General features: G+C 38.8%; 1 protein-coding gene and 1 long non-coding RNA gene across 8 annotated transcripts in view; both read left to right on the top strand.

Annotated features, from left to right (window-relative positions):
- GREB1L (GREB1 like retinoic acid receptor coactivator) overlaps window positions 1–17,450 on the top strand; it is a 273,839-nt gene that overhangs the window by 174,417 nt on the left and 81,972 nt on the right. For 5 of the 7 annotated variants that reach the window (XM_084964308.1, XM_084964309.1, XM_084964310.1 and 2 more), the window contains 2 exons: window positions 14,728–14,856; window positions 17,325–17,441. In XM_084964308.1, the coding sequence (XP_084820434.1) occupies window positions 14,728–14,856; window positions 17,325–17,441 (246 nt within the window). The remainder of the gene's footprint in view (window positions 1–14,727; window positions 14,857–17,324; window positions 17,442–17,450) is intronic. The other 2 variants (XM_084964312.1, XM_084964313.1) reach the window with 1 other exon arrangement.
- Window positions 15–4,454, top strand: LOC146402756 (uncharacterized). Its single transcript, XR_014807733.1, has 2 exons — window positions 15–449; window positions 1,527–4,454. It is a non-coding gene; the product is annotated as an uncharacterized LOC146402756 (long non-coding RNA).

Genomic DNA, 17,450 nt, shown 5'->3' on the forward strand with positions numbered 1-17,450 from the left:
GAAGTTCTAGGGTAGGGCTCCAGTAAACTTGCTTGATGTTATAGGCATTATTGCACCAACTTGGATGCAAGTAAGGTCCTCAGTAGGACTGAGGATCACAATGGAAGAATCTAGGATCAGGTTTCAGGTAGTACAAGATAGGGACTTGGGTACAAATAACCAGATAAAATTTTAGTGCCTGAAACTAGGTTACAGTATCAGAGCAGGATCAGCAGAATGGCTGATCTGATACTGAACAGATAAATTACTAGCCTAAGCTTCTGAAAATTCCTCCAGTATAGGGGATTCCACTCAGGACAGGGATAAGACTCCAGAGGGACTGTTTCCAGGCGGCTAAAGGGCTGGAGGGCTATAACTGAAATAATCACTGCAGATAGTATTGGAGAAAATCATTTAGAACCAGTCTAGGTTATATCTTAGGCAAGAAGAAAAGAATTTTCAAAGAATTTGTGGGGAGTTCCTGTCGTGGCTCAGCAATAATGAACCTGATTAGTATCCATGAGGGTTCAGGTTTGATACTTGGCCTTGCTCAGTGGGTTAAGGATCTGGCGTTGATGGGCTGGTAAATCGTTTCTACTTAATTTCAAGATGGAAGTGATTATTACAATATGTTAGCAACAATTGGAGTGATTATAAAGCTAACTATATTTTGGGCACTTCAACTGAATCCATTTCATCCTGGGTTTATTTTTTTTAATTTTTTTTTTTTTTTGGCGTTTTAGGGCCCCCTGAGGCACATGGAGGTTCCCAGACTAGGGGTCTAATAGAAGCTACAGCTGCCAGCCACAGCCACAGCCACAGCAATGCCAGATCCGAGCCTCATCTGCGACCTACACCACAGCTCATGGCAATGCCAAACCCTTAACCCACACTGAGCAAGGCCAGGGAAAGAACCCACAACCTCATGGTTCCTAGTCAGATTCGTTTCTGCTGCACCATGGCAGGAACTTCCATCTGGATTTTAAAAGTCTAACTTTTGGAGTTCCCGTCGTGGCTCAGTGGTTAAAAAAAAAGAACTTGGGGCTAATGAAATGCAGTTTTACAACCACAGCATTAAAACTGAGTATTTACTTCATTCCAACAAAAATTTACCAAGTGTATATTATGTTCTCAGGCCCTTGTCAGGTGCCATAGGCAGGGTTTCAGTACTTGGCTGCTGGCTCTGCTGATTTAAAAACCTCTTGTATAAAAGATAGAAGAGGAGTTCCCGTCGTGGCGCAGTGGTTAACGAATCCGACTAGGAACCATGAGGTTGGGGGTTCGGTCCCTGCCCTTGCTCAGTGGGTTAACGATCCAGCATTGCCGTGAGCTGTGGTGTGGGTTGCAGACGCGGCTCGGATCCCGCGTTGCTGTGGCTCTGGCGTAGGCCTGTGGCTACAGCTCCGATTAGACCCCTAGCCTGGGAACCTCCATATGCCGCGGAAGTGGCCCAAGAAATAGCAAGAAAAAAAAAAGACAAAAAAAAAAAAGATAGAAGAACGATATGTGGAAATGTATTTTGAAAATGAATACTGCTCTGAAGACAGGAATTCAAGATTCAGGCTTTAGCAAAGTCTCCCACAGTTGCCTATGAAGAGACATAGGCAAGGCACTGATTCACAATGAACACAAGTGGCCACATACTGTGCCAATATTCTCATGTGTCCCTTGTTGGGGTGAGCATGGTCATTTGACTGTGAAATGAACAATTAACTTTAGGTGCTATCCAGAGAACTTAATGGACAATAATGCCTTTAAAAGTAAAGCTTTGTGTCTAAACTTTCTTCTTGACAAATTATGTTTATGGAGTCTTCAACAATTATTTTTCTTACATATGGTCAATAAAGTAGACTATAAGAATTTCACATTAGCCTGTGATAGTATTGCAAGCATTAGAGAATGCAGCATCTCCTGAGATGATAGATATTCATCCTTCTTTAGGAGATTGCCTTCTTAATCTTCCATCAGTAGCTGCCTATAATTAACATTTCTTGGCCTGCAATGTAGGTATACACATTGCAAAGTATTTGAAGAAGGGATTAATTTACTATTTACACAGCTTTGTCTCACATTCCACCTGCCAAGCTCTGGACATTCTGTTCTGGTTGGCTTGCCTCTTATCTTTTGCATATTTTCTTTCAACATATTTGTGTCACTGAGAACTCAAATTTCAGCCAATGATCCCAGTAAATAGTTTATGCTTTTGACTGAAAGTGATTATGTAGTTAACTGTGTAATATGCATACACCAGGCACATTCATGGAATTCAAGAGTAGATTTAAAAAAAAACTTTTCCTAACCCAAGATCTTGAAAGTTTCTCTTCCATGTTTTTTTCTAAAAGTTTTATTGTTTTATCTCTTGTATTAATGTCTATGAGTCATTTTGAGTTAATTTTTGGGTATGGTATGAGGTGAACATCTAAGTTCATCTTTTTGAATGTGGATATCCAGTTGTCCCAGCACCACCTATTGAACACGCTATCATTTTGTCAGTGAATTTCATTTATCAAAAAATCAGTTGGTTATAAATACAAGGATTTTCTTCTGGAAAAATTCATAAAATGGAACTCATCAAAATTCAAAACTTTTACACTTCAAAAGACAACATTATAAAAATTAAAAGACAAGTGATAGACTAGAAAAAATACTTGAAAAACATATATTTAATAAAGCTTTTGTATCCAAAATTTACAAAGAACTCTTACAATTTAGTAATAAAATGACAATTCAAGGGGCAGAGCCAACCCTAAGAGAAAGCGTTAAGTGCTCAAAATTTTCCCTTCCCTGCAACCTCTTGGCCTTCTCTCCTTTGCCTTCTGAGAGTTTAGAGCTCTCACGCTGCCCTCTGTCTGTCCAGAATATTTCATGATGCACCACATCCAGTCCAGACCTTGTTATTTTGTCTCCATCCACCCCCCTCCACCATCACTCCCCATACAACTCCTCTATCCCTGGTGACAGCCGTTTAGAAAACAGTTTCCGTTATCATTTAACTGACCCTAAATGTAGTTTGTTTGTCCCTTTCCTCTTTTGATTTGTCAAAAGTGTAGCCTTTAGCTGCTACACTTCCTTGAAATCAGAATAATAAAAAATTCCTCTAACAGGTTTTTATAAACTTAGTTTCTCATGATTATTCAAATTATTACTTTGGCAAAACAGTCTTCTTTTTCCAGATGTGGTGGGAACCCTTTGACTGGCAGATTTGCCTACTCCCAATGAGGTGCTGAGAACATGTAGGCTTTTCCTTTACACTGTCAATTCCTTGGGCAGGGGTTGTATCTTTGCCTTCTTCCCCTATTCTACCACCAGAGCCTAGCATAGTATTTAGCCTGCTGAAGAGGCTCAATAAACATTTGATGAATGAATGCATGTGAGAGAGAGGGATGAAGGCCAATGACCATATTCCTCTGAGACAGGGCCATGAATGTGCCTGTGAGACTTCTGTCTGCAAAAGAGAAAATGCAGCTCTTTAGCAAATATAAGGAAGAATGACCCATTTTGTAGAAATGAAGAAACTGTAAGTAATAATAAGGAAAAGTCATTTTTTCCAGTTACATTAGTCACAATATTTCATTCTAAGTGATAATACACAGTGCTGGCAAGGATATGGTAAAACTGACAATCTCAGGAGTTCCCATCGTGGCTCAGCAGAAACGAATCTGACCAGCACCCATAAGGACACAAGTTCAATCCCTGGCCTTGCTCAGTGAATTGAGGATCTGGTGTTGCCATGAACTGTGGTGTAGGTTACAGATGCGACTTGGAATCTGGCATTGCTGTGGCCGTGGTGAAGGCCAGTGGCTACAGCTCTGATTCCACCCCTTGCCTGGGAACCTCCATATGCCGTGGATGTATTTCCTTAAAAAAGAAAAAAAATTGACAATCTTAGACAGGCTGGTAGAGGTAAACAGTGATATGACCTTTTAAGAAAGCAATTTGGCAATATGTAACAGGACCATTAAAAATATTTATATTCTCTACTCTAGTAATCTTACCTCAGAGGGCATAGCCAAGAAAATAACCTAAAAGGAAAATCAAGATATTCACTGAAGTTATTCTTTATATTAACAAAAAAGGAGAAGCAACCTTTTAATATAGAAACAATCAAATAAATCATAGCATTCTCTCACAACAAAGAGAGTACTGGGAGACCAAAACAGCTAAAGTTCATTGGACCAAGTACCAGAAGGAAGAGAGAGAACCCTAGAGTTGTGCAGGTCAGCTGAAATGTTCATAGTACTGACTGATGCATGCATGTGAGGAAACTACTCAAGGCTGGTAAAAAGTACTATCCAGAAGAATTAGAGAGAACAGTGCCCAGCATTCACACAGGGCCAGGAATAAAAACTTTCCAAACTTGATGAAAATTATAAACCCACAGGTCCAAGGAGTTCAGTAAACCCCCAGCACAGAAACATGTAAAAAACCACAACAAAGCACATCATAATAAAATTGCTTAAAACCAATAAAATAAAGAGAAGATCTTAAAAACAGCAAGAGGGGAAAAAAGAGCATTAGGCACAGAGGAATTAAAATAAGCATGGCATTATATTTCTAATGGGAAACAATACAAATAAGACAGAGGAGGAGTTCCCACTGTGGTGCGGTGAATTAAGAATTCTATGTTGTCTCTAGAGCAGCTCTGATCACTACTGAGGCATGGGTTCAATCTCTGGCCCAAGCACAATGGGTTAAGGATCAGGTATTGCCTCAGCTATGGCACCTAGGTTGACGCTGTGGCTCAGATTCAGTCCCTGACCCAAGAACTTCTATATGCTGTGGGTGCAGCCAAAATAAATAAATATATATATATGACAGAGGAGCAACATCTTTAAAGTGCTGAAAGATATGAACTGTAAACCTAGAATTCTGTACTCAGCAAAAATGCTTTTCAAAAATGAAGGAGTTCCCATTGTGGCTCAGTGGGTTAAGAACCTGGCTTGTATCCAAGTGGATGCGGGTTTGATCCCTGGTCTTGCTCAGTGGGTTAAGGACCAGCACTGCCATAAGCTGTGACGTATGTCACAGATGCAGCTAAGAGTTGCTGTGACTGTGGCGTAGGCTGGCAGCTGCAGCTCCAATTCAACCCCTAGCCTGGAAACTTCCATATGCCTCAGTTAAGGCCGTGAGAAAAAAATGAAGGTGAAATATATTTTCAGACATAAAAAATATGGAAGAATTCATCATCAGTAGATTAACACTGTGAAAAATGCTAAAAGAAATCACTCATATAGATGGACAATGATACCAGATAGAAGAAAATGTCAGTCCTTTACAAGGAATTGAAAAGTCCCTTCTCCCTAAGATCAAAGCAAGACAGACATGACTGCTCTTACTACTTCTTTTCAGTGTTGTACTGCAGGTTCTGCAGATTCTAGCCAGTGCATTCAAACAAGAAAAAAAAAAAAATCCAGTTTGGAAGAGAAGTAAAACTGCCTTTATTCATAGACAATAGATTAACTATGGAGAAAATCCAATGAAAACTACAAAAATGCTGTTAGACTTGTAAGTGAATTTAGCAATATTGCAGGATATAAAATCAGTATACAAATACCACTTGTATTTTGATATATCAGCAATGAACTATCGGAAATAAGATTTTTAAAATAAATGCCATTTATAATAGCATGAAAACAAAAATATTTAGGGATAAATCTGATAAAGGATGTGGAATAACTGTGGCCCTGAAAACTAGAAAACCATGCTGAAAGTAAAGGAAACCTGAATAAATTAGAAAGATATCTCTTGTTCATGGGTTGAAAGACTAATCTTACATAAGATGTCAGTTCTCTCCAAACTGACCTATAGATTCAACACAATCCAACTGAGAATCTCAGAGGCTTTTTTTTCCCATTTTGTTAGAAGTTGAGAAGGTAATTCATTCATGTGGAAATGCAAATGACTTAAAATAGCCAAAACAACTCTGAAAAAAGAAAAAAGTGGGAAGGTTAATGCTATCTGATTTCAAGGATTATTGTAAGGTGACAATACTCAGAACAGTATGGTACTTGTGTAAAGATATACTACAAATAGATATGCTACAAATAGATCAATAGATTTCTACAGAAAGGTCTAGAAATAAACACACATGTATGTACCTTTAACAAAGGCACAAAACAATGCAGCGAAGAAAGGATACCTTTTCAATAAGTGGTTCTGGAATAATTGGATATCAATATCCAAAAACATGCACTTCAATGCATATCCTCTACCATATCCAAAATAACTCAAACGGGCCAGAGATCTAAATGTAATACTCAGAGTTTCCATCGTGGCTCAGTGGTTAACGAACCCAAATAGTAAGTAACCATGAGGTTTCGGGTTCAATCCCTGGCCTTGCTCTCAGTGGGTTCGATCTCCAGCCCTGGAACTTCCACATGTGGTGGGCACAGCCAAAATAAATAAATAAATAAATAAATAAATAGTAATGAGCTACTGATACTCATAACAACATGGATGGATATCAAAATAATTAAGGTAACAATTCACTTGAAAGGAGCCAGACAAATGAAAAAGAATACTCTATTATTCTGTTTGTATAAAACTCTAGAAAATGCAAACTAATCTAAAGCAGACCAGTGATTGTTTGGAGATAGGAGAGCAAGGGAGACAGGAGAGAAGAGTGACAAGGAGTCACAAGGAGATTTGGAAGTGATAAATATGTTACTGTTTTGATTGTGGTGAGTATTTCACAAGTATATACATAGGCCATAACTTATCAGATTGTATACTTTGTGTGTGCAGTTTATTGTCAGTTACCTTGGTAACTGTTTACCTTGGTAAATCAGTTTAAAAAATCAACAGCATAAGAATAGGTTAGGAAGATATCTGATTTAATATTAATTTTAGGGAGAATTATGTTTTAATTAAGTGTTAGTCTCATTGGATGACATAAGTAAATGATGCAGTCTCAGAGTGCACTAATGGAAGTATTGTGTCTTATTAGAAGGACATTAGTCTAATTGCAGTTTAATATGAAAATAGGTTCCATGTGCTTTACTCGAAAGTGAAGCAAATTATGTAGTCTAAGTTTAATACAGGTACCAAGGGCAAAAAGAAAGCTTGTAAAGATTTAAGTTCTCCAACGTCTGGAAAACCCTTAACAAAATTTAGCACAACAAATGTTTATTGAATATCAACTGTTTTCTAGGCACTTGCTAACATGTTCATTGCTACCATGAGGTAGGTTGTAGTACCTTTTTGCAGAATCTCAGAAAAGGTTAGTATTTGGCAAAAAAAAAGTGGCAGAATCAGAATTCAAACTCGGCATATGGAGGTTCTTGCTACTTAAATGGCTACTTTTTTAGAAATTGTGTTTTTTGTCTTTTTTTTTTTTTTTGTCTTGTTTTGTTTTTTAATCCCAGTGATTTTTCAGGCAGAGAGTTACCCAACTATTACATAAAGAGGATAAGGAGGAGTTCCCACTGTGGCTCAGCGGGTTAAGAACCCAACTAGTATCCATGAGGTTCAATCCTTAGCCTTCCCTGGTGGGTTAAGGATCCAGCATTGCCATGAGCTGTGGTGTAGGTCGAAGATGCGGCTCAGATCTGGCGTTGCTGTGGACGTGGTGTAGGCCGGCGGCTGTAGCTCCAACTAGACCCCTAGCATGGGAACCTCCATATGCCGAAGGTGCAGCCCTGAAAAAGTAAAAAAAATAAAATAAAAAGAAATCATTGCTTAAACCAAAGTAATGTAGATTTATTCTTACGTTTTCTTCTAAGAGTTTCATAGTTTTAGCTCTTACATTTAGATCTATAACTATTTTTGGTTAATTTCTGTATATGGTATGAGGACAAGATCCACCTTCATTCTTATGTGTTTGGATATCCAGTTGTCCCATAACCATTTATCGAAAAGATTGTTTTTATACATTGAATTTTCTTGGCACTCTTGTCAAAATCCAATTGCCCATTAAATGTAAGGTTTTATTTCTAGATTTTCAATGCTATTCCAGTGATCTGTGTGTCCATCCTTATGCCAATGCCACATTGCATGATAGTTGTATCTTTGTATGAAATTTTGAAATAGGTGTGAATCCTCTAGCTTTATTTTTTCTTTTTTGAGATTGTTTTGGGTACTCCAGGGTCCTTGCATTTCCATATCAATTTTAGGATTAACTTGTCAGTTTCTACAAAGAAACCACCTAGAATTTTTTTTTTTGTCTTTTTGCCATTTCTCAGGCCACTCTCGCGGCATATGGAGGTTCCCAGGCTAGGGGTCGAATCGGAGCTGTAGCCACCGGCCTACACCAGAGCCACAGCAACATGGGATCTGAGCCGTGTCTGCAACCTATACCACAGCTCACGGCAACGCCAGATCCTTAACCCACTGAGCAAGGCCAGGGATTGAACCTGAAACCTCATGGTTCCTAATCGGATTCGTTAACCACTGAGCCACAACGGGAACTCCCCAGCTAGAATTTTGATGCGCCTTGCACTGAATCTTTAGAACAATTTGTGACGAGTTGCTATATTAACAATATTAAGTCTTCTGATCCATGAGGATGGAATGTCTTTCCATTTATTTAGATCTTTAAAAATTTCTTTTAACAACATTTTGTAGTTTTCAGAGTGTAAGTTTTATACTTCTCTTATTCTGAAGTAATTATTTTTCTGATGCTATTGTAAGTGAAAGTTTTATCTTAATTTTATTTTTGTGTTCATTGTAAGTGCATAGAAATGCAATTGAGGGAGTTCCCATCTTGGCTCAGTGGAAGCTAATCTTTTTTTTTTTTTTTTTTTTTTTTTTTTGTCTTTTTAGGGCCACATCTATGGCATATGGAGATACCCAGGCTAGGGGTCTAATCGGAGCTATGGCTGCCGGCCTGTGCCAGAGCCACAGCAACGCCAGATCCGAGCCGAGTCTTCGACCTACACCACAGCTCACGGCAATGCCGGATCCTTAACCCACTGATAGAGGCCAGGGATCGAACCCACAACCTCATGGTTCCTAGTCAGATTCGTTTCTGCTGAGCCACGACAGAAACTCCTCAGCAGAAACGAATCTGACTAGCATCCATGAGGACACAAGTTTGATATCTGGCCTTGCTCAGTGGGTTAAGGATCCAGCATTGCCCTGAGCTGTGGTGTAGGTCGCAGATGCAGCTCAGATCCAGCGTGGCTGTGGCTGTGGCTGTGGTATAGGCCAGTGGCTCCAGCTCTCATTCAACCCCTAGCCTGGGAATCTCCATATGCCACAATGCAGCCCTAAAAAGACATATATATATGCAGTTGAGGCTCAGCAGTAACAAACCTGACTAGTATCCATGAGGATACAGGTTTGATTCCTGGCCCTGCTCAGTGGGTTAAGGATCCTGCTGTGAACTGTGGTGTAGGTCACAGATGCGGATTGGATCTGGCATTACTGTGGCTGTGGTATAGGCCAGCAGCTACAGCTCTGATTCGACCCCTAACCTGGGAACGTCCATATGCCATGGGCACAGCCCCAAAAAGACAAAAAAAAAGAAAGAAAAAGAAAAAAGAAAGAAAGAGGAGTTCCCGTCATTGGCGCAGTGGTTAACAAATCCAACTAGGAACCATGAGGTTGCGGGTTCGGTCCCTGCCCTTGCTCAGTGGGTTAACGATCCGGCGTTGCCATGAGCTGTGGTGTAGGTTGCAGACGCGGCTTGGATCCTGCATTGCTGTGGCTCTGGCACAGGCTGGTGGCTACAGCTCCGATTAGACCCCTAGCCTGGGAACCTCCATACGCCGCTGGAGCGGCCCAAGAAATAGCAAAAAAAAAAAAAAAAAGAAAGAAATTCGATTGACTTTTGTATATTGATCGTATTTCCTGCAACTTTGGCAAACTCATTTATTAGCTTTAGTAGTGTTGTAGTATTTTCTTTTTGTTCTTTTCATCTGAATCATCTAATTTTATGTCTATATGAGTTAGGTAGGGCTGCCATGACAAAACAGCACAGACCAAGTGGCTTAAACAGCTAAAATTTATTTTCTTGCCGTTCTGGAGATTGCAAGTCCAAGATCGTTGTGCAACAGGGTTGTGTTTTCTGAGGCCTCTCTACTTGGCTTGCAGATAGCCAGCTGCCTTCCTGCTATCCTCACATGGCCTTTTCCCTGTGCCTGCACATCCGTGGTGTCTCTTCCTCTTCTTATAAGGACACCATCATAGTAGATTAAGTCTTCACCCTTATGACCTCATTTAATCTTAATTACTTAGGGACCCTATCTCCAAATACTGTCACATTCTAAGGCACTGAGGATTAAGGCTTCAATATATGTTTTGTGGAGACAGAGGAACAATTCAGTCCAAAATAAAGGCATGTAATTGTTCATAGTATTTCTCTATAATTCTTTTTATTTCTGTAAGGTTGCTAGCAATGCCCTCTTTTTCACTCTTGACTTTAGTAGTTAGCACCTTTTATCTTGGTCAGTCCAACCAGAGATTTGTCAATTTTGTTGATCTACTCGAAGAACAAACTTTTGGTTTTGTTGCTTTTGACTATTGTTTCTCTAGTCCTTACCTCATTCATTGCTGTTCTAGTCTTTGTTATTTCCTTTCTTCTGCTTATTTTGGGTTTAGTTTGTCCATTTTCTAGGTTTTGTGGGGGTTTTTGTCTTTTTTTTTTTTTTTTTTTTTTTTTTGTCTTTTTAGGACTGCACCCACAGCATATGCAGGTTTCCAGGCTAGGAGTTGAATTGGAGCTGTAGCTTCCCACCCACACCGCAGCTACAGCAACCCCAGATCCGAGCCTGTCTGTGACCTATACCACAGCTCATGGCAATGCCAGATCCTTAACCCACTGAGCGAGGCCAGGTATCAAACTTTCATCCTCATGGATGCTAGTCAGATTGGTTTCCACTGAGCCACAACAGGAACTCCTTCTTTTTCTAGTTTTTTAAGGTAGAGGTTAGGTTACTTATTTGAGATTTTATTCTTTTAATATAGGCATTTACAGCCACAGATTTTCCTCCAAATACTTTTTTTTTTTTTTTTGTCTTTTGTTGTTGTTGTTGTTGCTATTTCTTGGGCCGCTCCCATATGGAGGTTCCCAGGCCAGGGGTTGAATCGGAGCTGTAGCCACAGGCCTACGCCAGAGCCACAGCAACGCGGGATCCGAGCCGCGTCTGCGACCTACACCACAGCTCACGGCAACGCTGGATTGTTAACCCACTGAGCAAGGGCAGGGACCGAACCCGCAACCTCATGGTTCCTAGTCGGATTCGTTAACCACTGCGCCACGACGGGAACTCCCAAATACTTTTTAATAGCATCTTACAAGTTTTCAACTGTGGTGTTTTCATTTTTGTTTATCTTAAAGTGATATCTAATTTCTCTTGTGATTTCTTTTATCCATTGGTTATTTAGTAGTACCTGGTTTAATTTCCATATATTTGTGAATTTCTCAAATTTTCGTCTGTTATTGATTGCACATTTGATTCCAGTGAGGTTAAAGGATGTATTTTGTATGATTTTAATCCTTTTAATTTTATCAAGGCTTGTTTTATCATCTATGTCTAACCTATCCTTTCCCTGTGCAATAAAAAGGAATCTGTATTTCTGCTTTTGTTGGGGGAATATTCTGTTGATATCAGTTAAGTATAATTTGTGTATAGTGTTTCTGGAGTCTTCTATTTCCTTCTTGATGGTCTCCCTAGTTATTCTATGCATTATTGAAAATGAAGTACTGACATCTCAAACTATCATCATCAAATTGCATATTTTTCTCTTCCATTATGTCATGATCTGCTTTGTGAATTTGAGGCTCTGTTGTTAGGTACATATGTGTTTATGATTGATATGTCTTCTGGTTGTATGACCCTTTTATCATTATAAAATATCCTTTTTCTTCTCAAGTAATAATTTTTGTCTTAAAGGCTACTTTTTTCTGGTATTAGTATAGTCACACAAGGTCTCTTCTGGCTACTGTTTGCATTGTTATAGTGTGTTTTGCCATACAGAATTTTTTAATTGTAGCTGAATATATAAATTTTTGATGACATCTGGATATTGAGCAATAGTTTGGCTTTTTTTCCATTTTAAGGTGATAATTAACTCTCCCATGTTGTCTTATATTATTTCTGTATCTCCAATTTTTAGGTTTATATCTTTGGTCCATTTGATTTTGTTTGCTACTTAGTGTAAGGTGTGGATCCAACTTAATTTTTTCTTATATATCCAGTTTGCCTTAGCACAGTTTATTGAATGGTTCATTTTCATTGATGCTTTGAGCTGCTAACTTTATCTTATACTAAATTCTCTTGTGTATTTGCATCTATTTCTTACCCTCTTTTTTGTTCCATTGTTCTGTTTATTAATGTTCTAGTACCACAGTATTTTATAGACTAAGATTTTAATAATGTCTTATTATATCATCATGTTAGCCTCTTCTAATTTCTCTTATTTTTCAGAATGTTTCTTGCTATTCTTGTGTATATTTTTTATATCAACATTACATAAATTCACCTACTTAAATATTCTAATAATTATAATTGTAATTCTAATATATCTAACCTGTTGGCATCTTTCTAGGATCATATGAAATTTATAAATTAACTTTGATTGGGCATCTTCTTGACATTGAATATTTCTACTCTGAAACATGGTGTGTCGACATTTTTTCAGGTCTATTTTCATGATCTTCAGAAATATTCTTTTAATTTTTAAAAATCTTTAATATGAAAAGTTAAAATACATATAAAAGTAGAATAATATAATGTACCTTTATCATGGACCTAGCACCCAACTTCAATAACTATGAACATATGGCCAAATTGTTTCAATCTTACTGCCTCTCTCCCCTTCTTTCTCAATATTTTAAAACAAATCCCAAACATTGTATTAAAAGTATTACTATTTTTCTTCATATAGTTGTGAACATTTTTATTAATCTTATTCCTAGGCATTTTATCCATTGGTGGTTGTTTTTATATATGGAGTTTTATTTCTGTACATTGGCTTTTGTACCCTTTTGTAACTTTTAAAATAATGGTCTATGCTAATTTGAATTCACTGTTTTGAAAAAATCACCACCCTTCATAATTTGTTAAACAAATTTCACCTGTATACTTACCTAGACTGTTTGAAATAGGCTAAAATTCTAGGTTTAAACTAGTGTAGTAAGCTACTTAGTCTTCCACCAAACAATATATTTGCAGCCTGAAACATAATGACCAACCTGTGTAATGACATGGCAAACTTACCTAGGATTCCTATTTTGTAAGTTCTCTGTTAATACCTAAAAAACTTGACCTGTCACAGTTTCTTGTGACTTTATAATGATGTGTGTGCAGTTGTTGATCTCTGCTCTTCCCGTCCACCTTAAAATCACACCCTTGGAGTTCCTGTCATGGCTCAGCAGTTAATGAGCCCGACTAACATTCATGAACACATAGGTTTGATCCCTGGCCTTGCTCAGTGGGTTAAGGATCTGGCATTGCTATGAGCTATGGTGTAGGTCATAGATGCAGCTGGGATCTGGCGTTGCTGTGGCTGTGGTGTAGGCCGGCAACTGTAGCTCCAGTTTGACCCCTAGCCTGGGAACCTCCATTTGCGGGTGTGGCTCTAAAAAGACAAAAAGCCCCCCCCCCAAAAAATTAACTCCCTGGTGGTAAGTCAGGCCCTCAGAGAGATACATTAATTCTTCAGAGCCAGTAGGGAACTATTTCAATCTTTGGAGTTCTTATGAGAAGCACTGGTTAGATATATTAGGAATCGCATTGTGGACTGAGTACTAATTTTTTAGATAATTTTGAATGTAGCACCACCAGTATCCTACTCTCTAGAACACTGTGTTTGAATCTTGGAGAGTTGTAATGGTCTCTTTGACACTTTTCCTTGTTACCTGCCTATGCTGTTCTGCTGGGGTGGAGTCAGGGATTTGGAGTCTGTCCTACTCATTTTGGAAAACTCTAATTGGCTTGAGTTTTCATTTCTCCCACAGCCTGCTTCTGAAGTGGCATGTGGTTTTTTTCTGGGCTGAATTATTTTGTAAGTCTAAATAGGAACTTTCCTTTTGGCTGTCCAAAAAGAAAGTAAAGTATTACATAAGTAAAATTCTAGTGTAGGGGTTCCAGTTGTGGCTCAGCAGAAACAAATCTGACTAGTATCCATGAGGACACAGGTTTGATCCCTGTCCTTGCTCAGTGAGTTAGGGATCCAGTGTTGCCGTGTGCTGTAGTGTAGGTTGCAGATGCAGCTCCAATTTGACCTCTAGCCTGAGAACCTCCATATGCCTCGAGTGTGGTCCTAAAAAAATAAATAAAATAAAAATTCTAGTTTATTCCAAATATTAAAAAACTTTCTTCAGAGAAAATTTCTTTCCCTGACATTGCAATGACTTAGATTCCATGACACTTTTTAAGTGGAAAACTCATCTGGATAGAGATAAATATATCTCACTAAAATATGGCTTTAGAGGAGACTGTGGCGACAGTTTTAATAACACACAGGATGATATCCTTCATGCCATATCATACAACTTTGACAGAGTTAAATGGCTTCCATTATTTAAGGTAATAAATAATACCAACCTTGAGTTCATATTGGGATTAAGTGTATTGATATATTTAAAGTGCTTAGACCCAACACGTAGTACCTGGTAGTAAGTGTTTGTTAAATACATAAAAGGAAAGTAAAACCTTAGTACAGAGAAATGGACTTTCTTAAAATAGGTCAAAGGAAAAATTGAAATTCTACAATCTACTCTCTCTCATCTCACTCTTGTTGAATTAACTTCCTTCCTGCATCTATAAATAGTTTCTAATTTGAACATCCTCTTTCATTTTAAAGATTCACCGGTTCTCAGTCCAGCTAATTCTGCAATCAATTTAAGTGGAGCTCAGGACCTGACCCGGAATAAGAATGTTGTGAAGCCACTGGCTTTGTCTTTGCAGGTTGTAGGGAAGACTTTTGCTGCAGGTGATGTTTCCCTCACTTATATTTCTTTGGTAAATACATAGTCTCTAAAAGACTTGTGTGAAATTTAATTGACAGTTTGGTAGAAGGAAACAGAAGCTCCTTCTTTGCCAGTTGAAAACAAAATTGGGGTTATCTACAATAACACATTATTATACAAAGCTTTGTGTTTTCTGTGTTATATCCAGAAGAATCAATGAATAACATTTACCTCACAGGGGAGACAAAGCATGTTTATTCTATTCAATAAACATTTCTTGGTTACCTGCTCTGATGAGGAACTAGAGACACAAAGATAAATAAGGCTTAATTCCTGATCTCTCATGTACTTGTAACCTACTTGAGGAAATAGACCTTTAAGAAGATATTTTCAGCACACTGCAGTAAATACATAATATCCTAGCGGAGTGCAGAGGAGGGGATTTTAGCCCAACATTTTAAGGAGTAATCAAGAACAGGCTCTTAGAGAAGCTTGGTCTTGAGCTATACAGAGATACTCACTGTACAAAGGAGTGGGATAAAGACATTTCAAATACAGGAAAAAGCAGGAACAAAGCTTGAATGGAAAAGGAAAGGAAAGAAGCAGCATGTTATACACAGGGATTTCCAGTAGTTTGGACTCGTTAGGGCCATACAATGTAAAACTCAAGCTGTAGCAGGAGGTGAGCAAGAGGTGGACAAGGGAAAGATCACAGGAGGTCAGGCTAAGAAGCATGGATTTTACTCTTTAACATATGGGACAGAGGAGTGACATGGTCTGATTTTAACTGAAGCTTCGGCAGCAAAAAGATAAGTGATGGGAATATTAACTGTAGGTCCTTTCAATAATGGGAGAAATGATGCGATCCTTAACTAGAGCGAAAATAAGTTGGAGAGGAAACGGACTGGCAAACTACTCAGGAAGTAAAATCAGCAGACTTGATTGATTAACATGAGCATGAAGCAGAAGAAGGGTTCTCAGTTGAGGTCTGTCTTTCTGGGCTAATGGTGATACCATTGCTTGGGATAAGCAATAAAGCAGGAGGAGCAGGTTTCCCAGGAGGAGATTGCCTTCTGATGGAAGAATACGGTAAAACTTATGAGATACTTGCCAAAACAAACTTGAATCTGAGCAAGCCTCTATATCTAGTGATTAGTTTAGCAAATGGAGGAGATGTTAAATGACACCATGGATATCCAACAAGCAAAATCCAGAAAATGAGAGATTCTGCCATTGTTTTCAGCAAATTAATTGTAAGAAAGGAAAAGAAGGAGAATCCTACAGATTAGAAGAAGTTTAAGGGATATAGCAACTGAATTCAAAGTGTGGATTTTTTTTGAACCCCAGTTTGAACAAGAAGTGTAAAAAGCCATTTCTGAGGAGTTCCCATTGTGGCGCAGCGGAAATGAATCTGACTAGGAACCATGAGGTTTCGGGTTCAATCCCTGGCCTCACTCAGTGGGCTAAGGATCTGGCGTTACCATGGGCTGTAGTGTAGGTCACAGACGAGGCTTGAATCCAGCATTGCTGTGGCTGTGGTGTAGGCAGCAGCTGTAGCTCCAATTCGACCCCTAGCCTGGGAACCTCCATATGCCATGGGTGCGGGCCTAAAAAAGACCAAAAGAAAAAAAAAATCTGAGATGATTGGGGGCAATTTGAATACTAATGGGATATTGGATATTAAGAAATTACTTATCATTATTCATTTTAAATATAAGACAATATCATAGTTATGTCATTTAAGAGTCCTTTTCTTTTAGAAACACATACAAAAGTATTTATGGGAGTTCCCACTGTAGTGCATTGGATTAAGAATCTGACTGCAGTGGTTTGGGTTGGTGCAGAAGCACAGATTCAATCCCCAACCCAGCACAATGGGTTAAGGATCTGGTGTTGCTGCAGCTGTGGTGCAGGTCGCAGCTGTGGCTATAATTTTCTCCCTGGCCTGGGAACTTCCATTTGCCACTGATCCAGCCATTTAAAAAAAAAAGTGTTTATGGATGAAGTGATCTGATAAATAAGTTTGCTTCAAAATAATCCAGAGTCCATGTATGTGTGTCTATGGAGTCAGGGGAAAGAGTAGGGGGTATAGATAAAACAAGATTGGCCACATGTTGATAAACGTTGAAGCTGGGTGGTGAGTACATAGTTAATATACTCTTTTCTCTACTCTTATATATGTTTAAATATTTTCTTGATACAAAGTTTTTTTAAAAAATTGTCTCCTCTTTCCATCCACCATGTCCAAAGACTTTACTGAACACTATTCTAAAAGATCTCTTGGGGTCCTGGAAATTATTTTTAGGTGACATTTCATGTTAATGAAGGTACTCTCCGATGGTTGTCATTGGCTTTATACCACTGGGCTGTCCCGTGAGTGGATATCTTTGAATCCTAGAGTGTGAGGTCTGTCGTACGGTTGCACCATCACAGAAAGCAATATCTTGCCTCCCCAGACTCTGCTCTGAGAGGTTCCTCTTGTCTACTACAGATGCTGCTAATGGCAACAGTAGCCATGGAGGAAAGAGCAGTGCTTCTGGCTCCACTCCAGCCCGCCCTGGAAGTTACTCTTTGTCACCAAGACCTAGCTTTGCCTCAGGAGACCAAGGTACAACAT

Source organism: Sus scrofa, chromosome 6, assembly GCF_054392235.1.
Source record: "Sus scrofa isolate SSC_HxYL_T2T_F1_AM1 chromosome 6, Sscrofa_HxYL_maternal_Yorkshire_Landrace_v2.0, whole genome shotgun sequence".
Lineage (NCBI taxonomy): Eukaryota > Metazoa > Chordata > Mammalia > Artiodactyla > Suidae > Sus > Sus scrofa.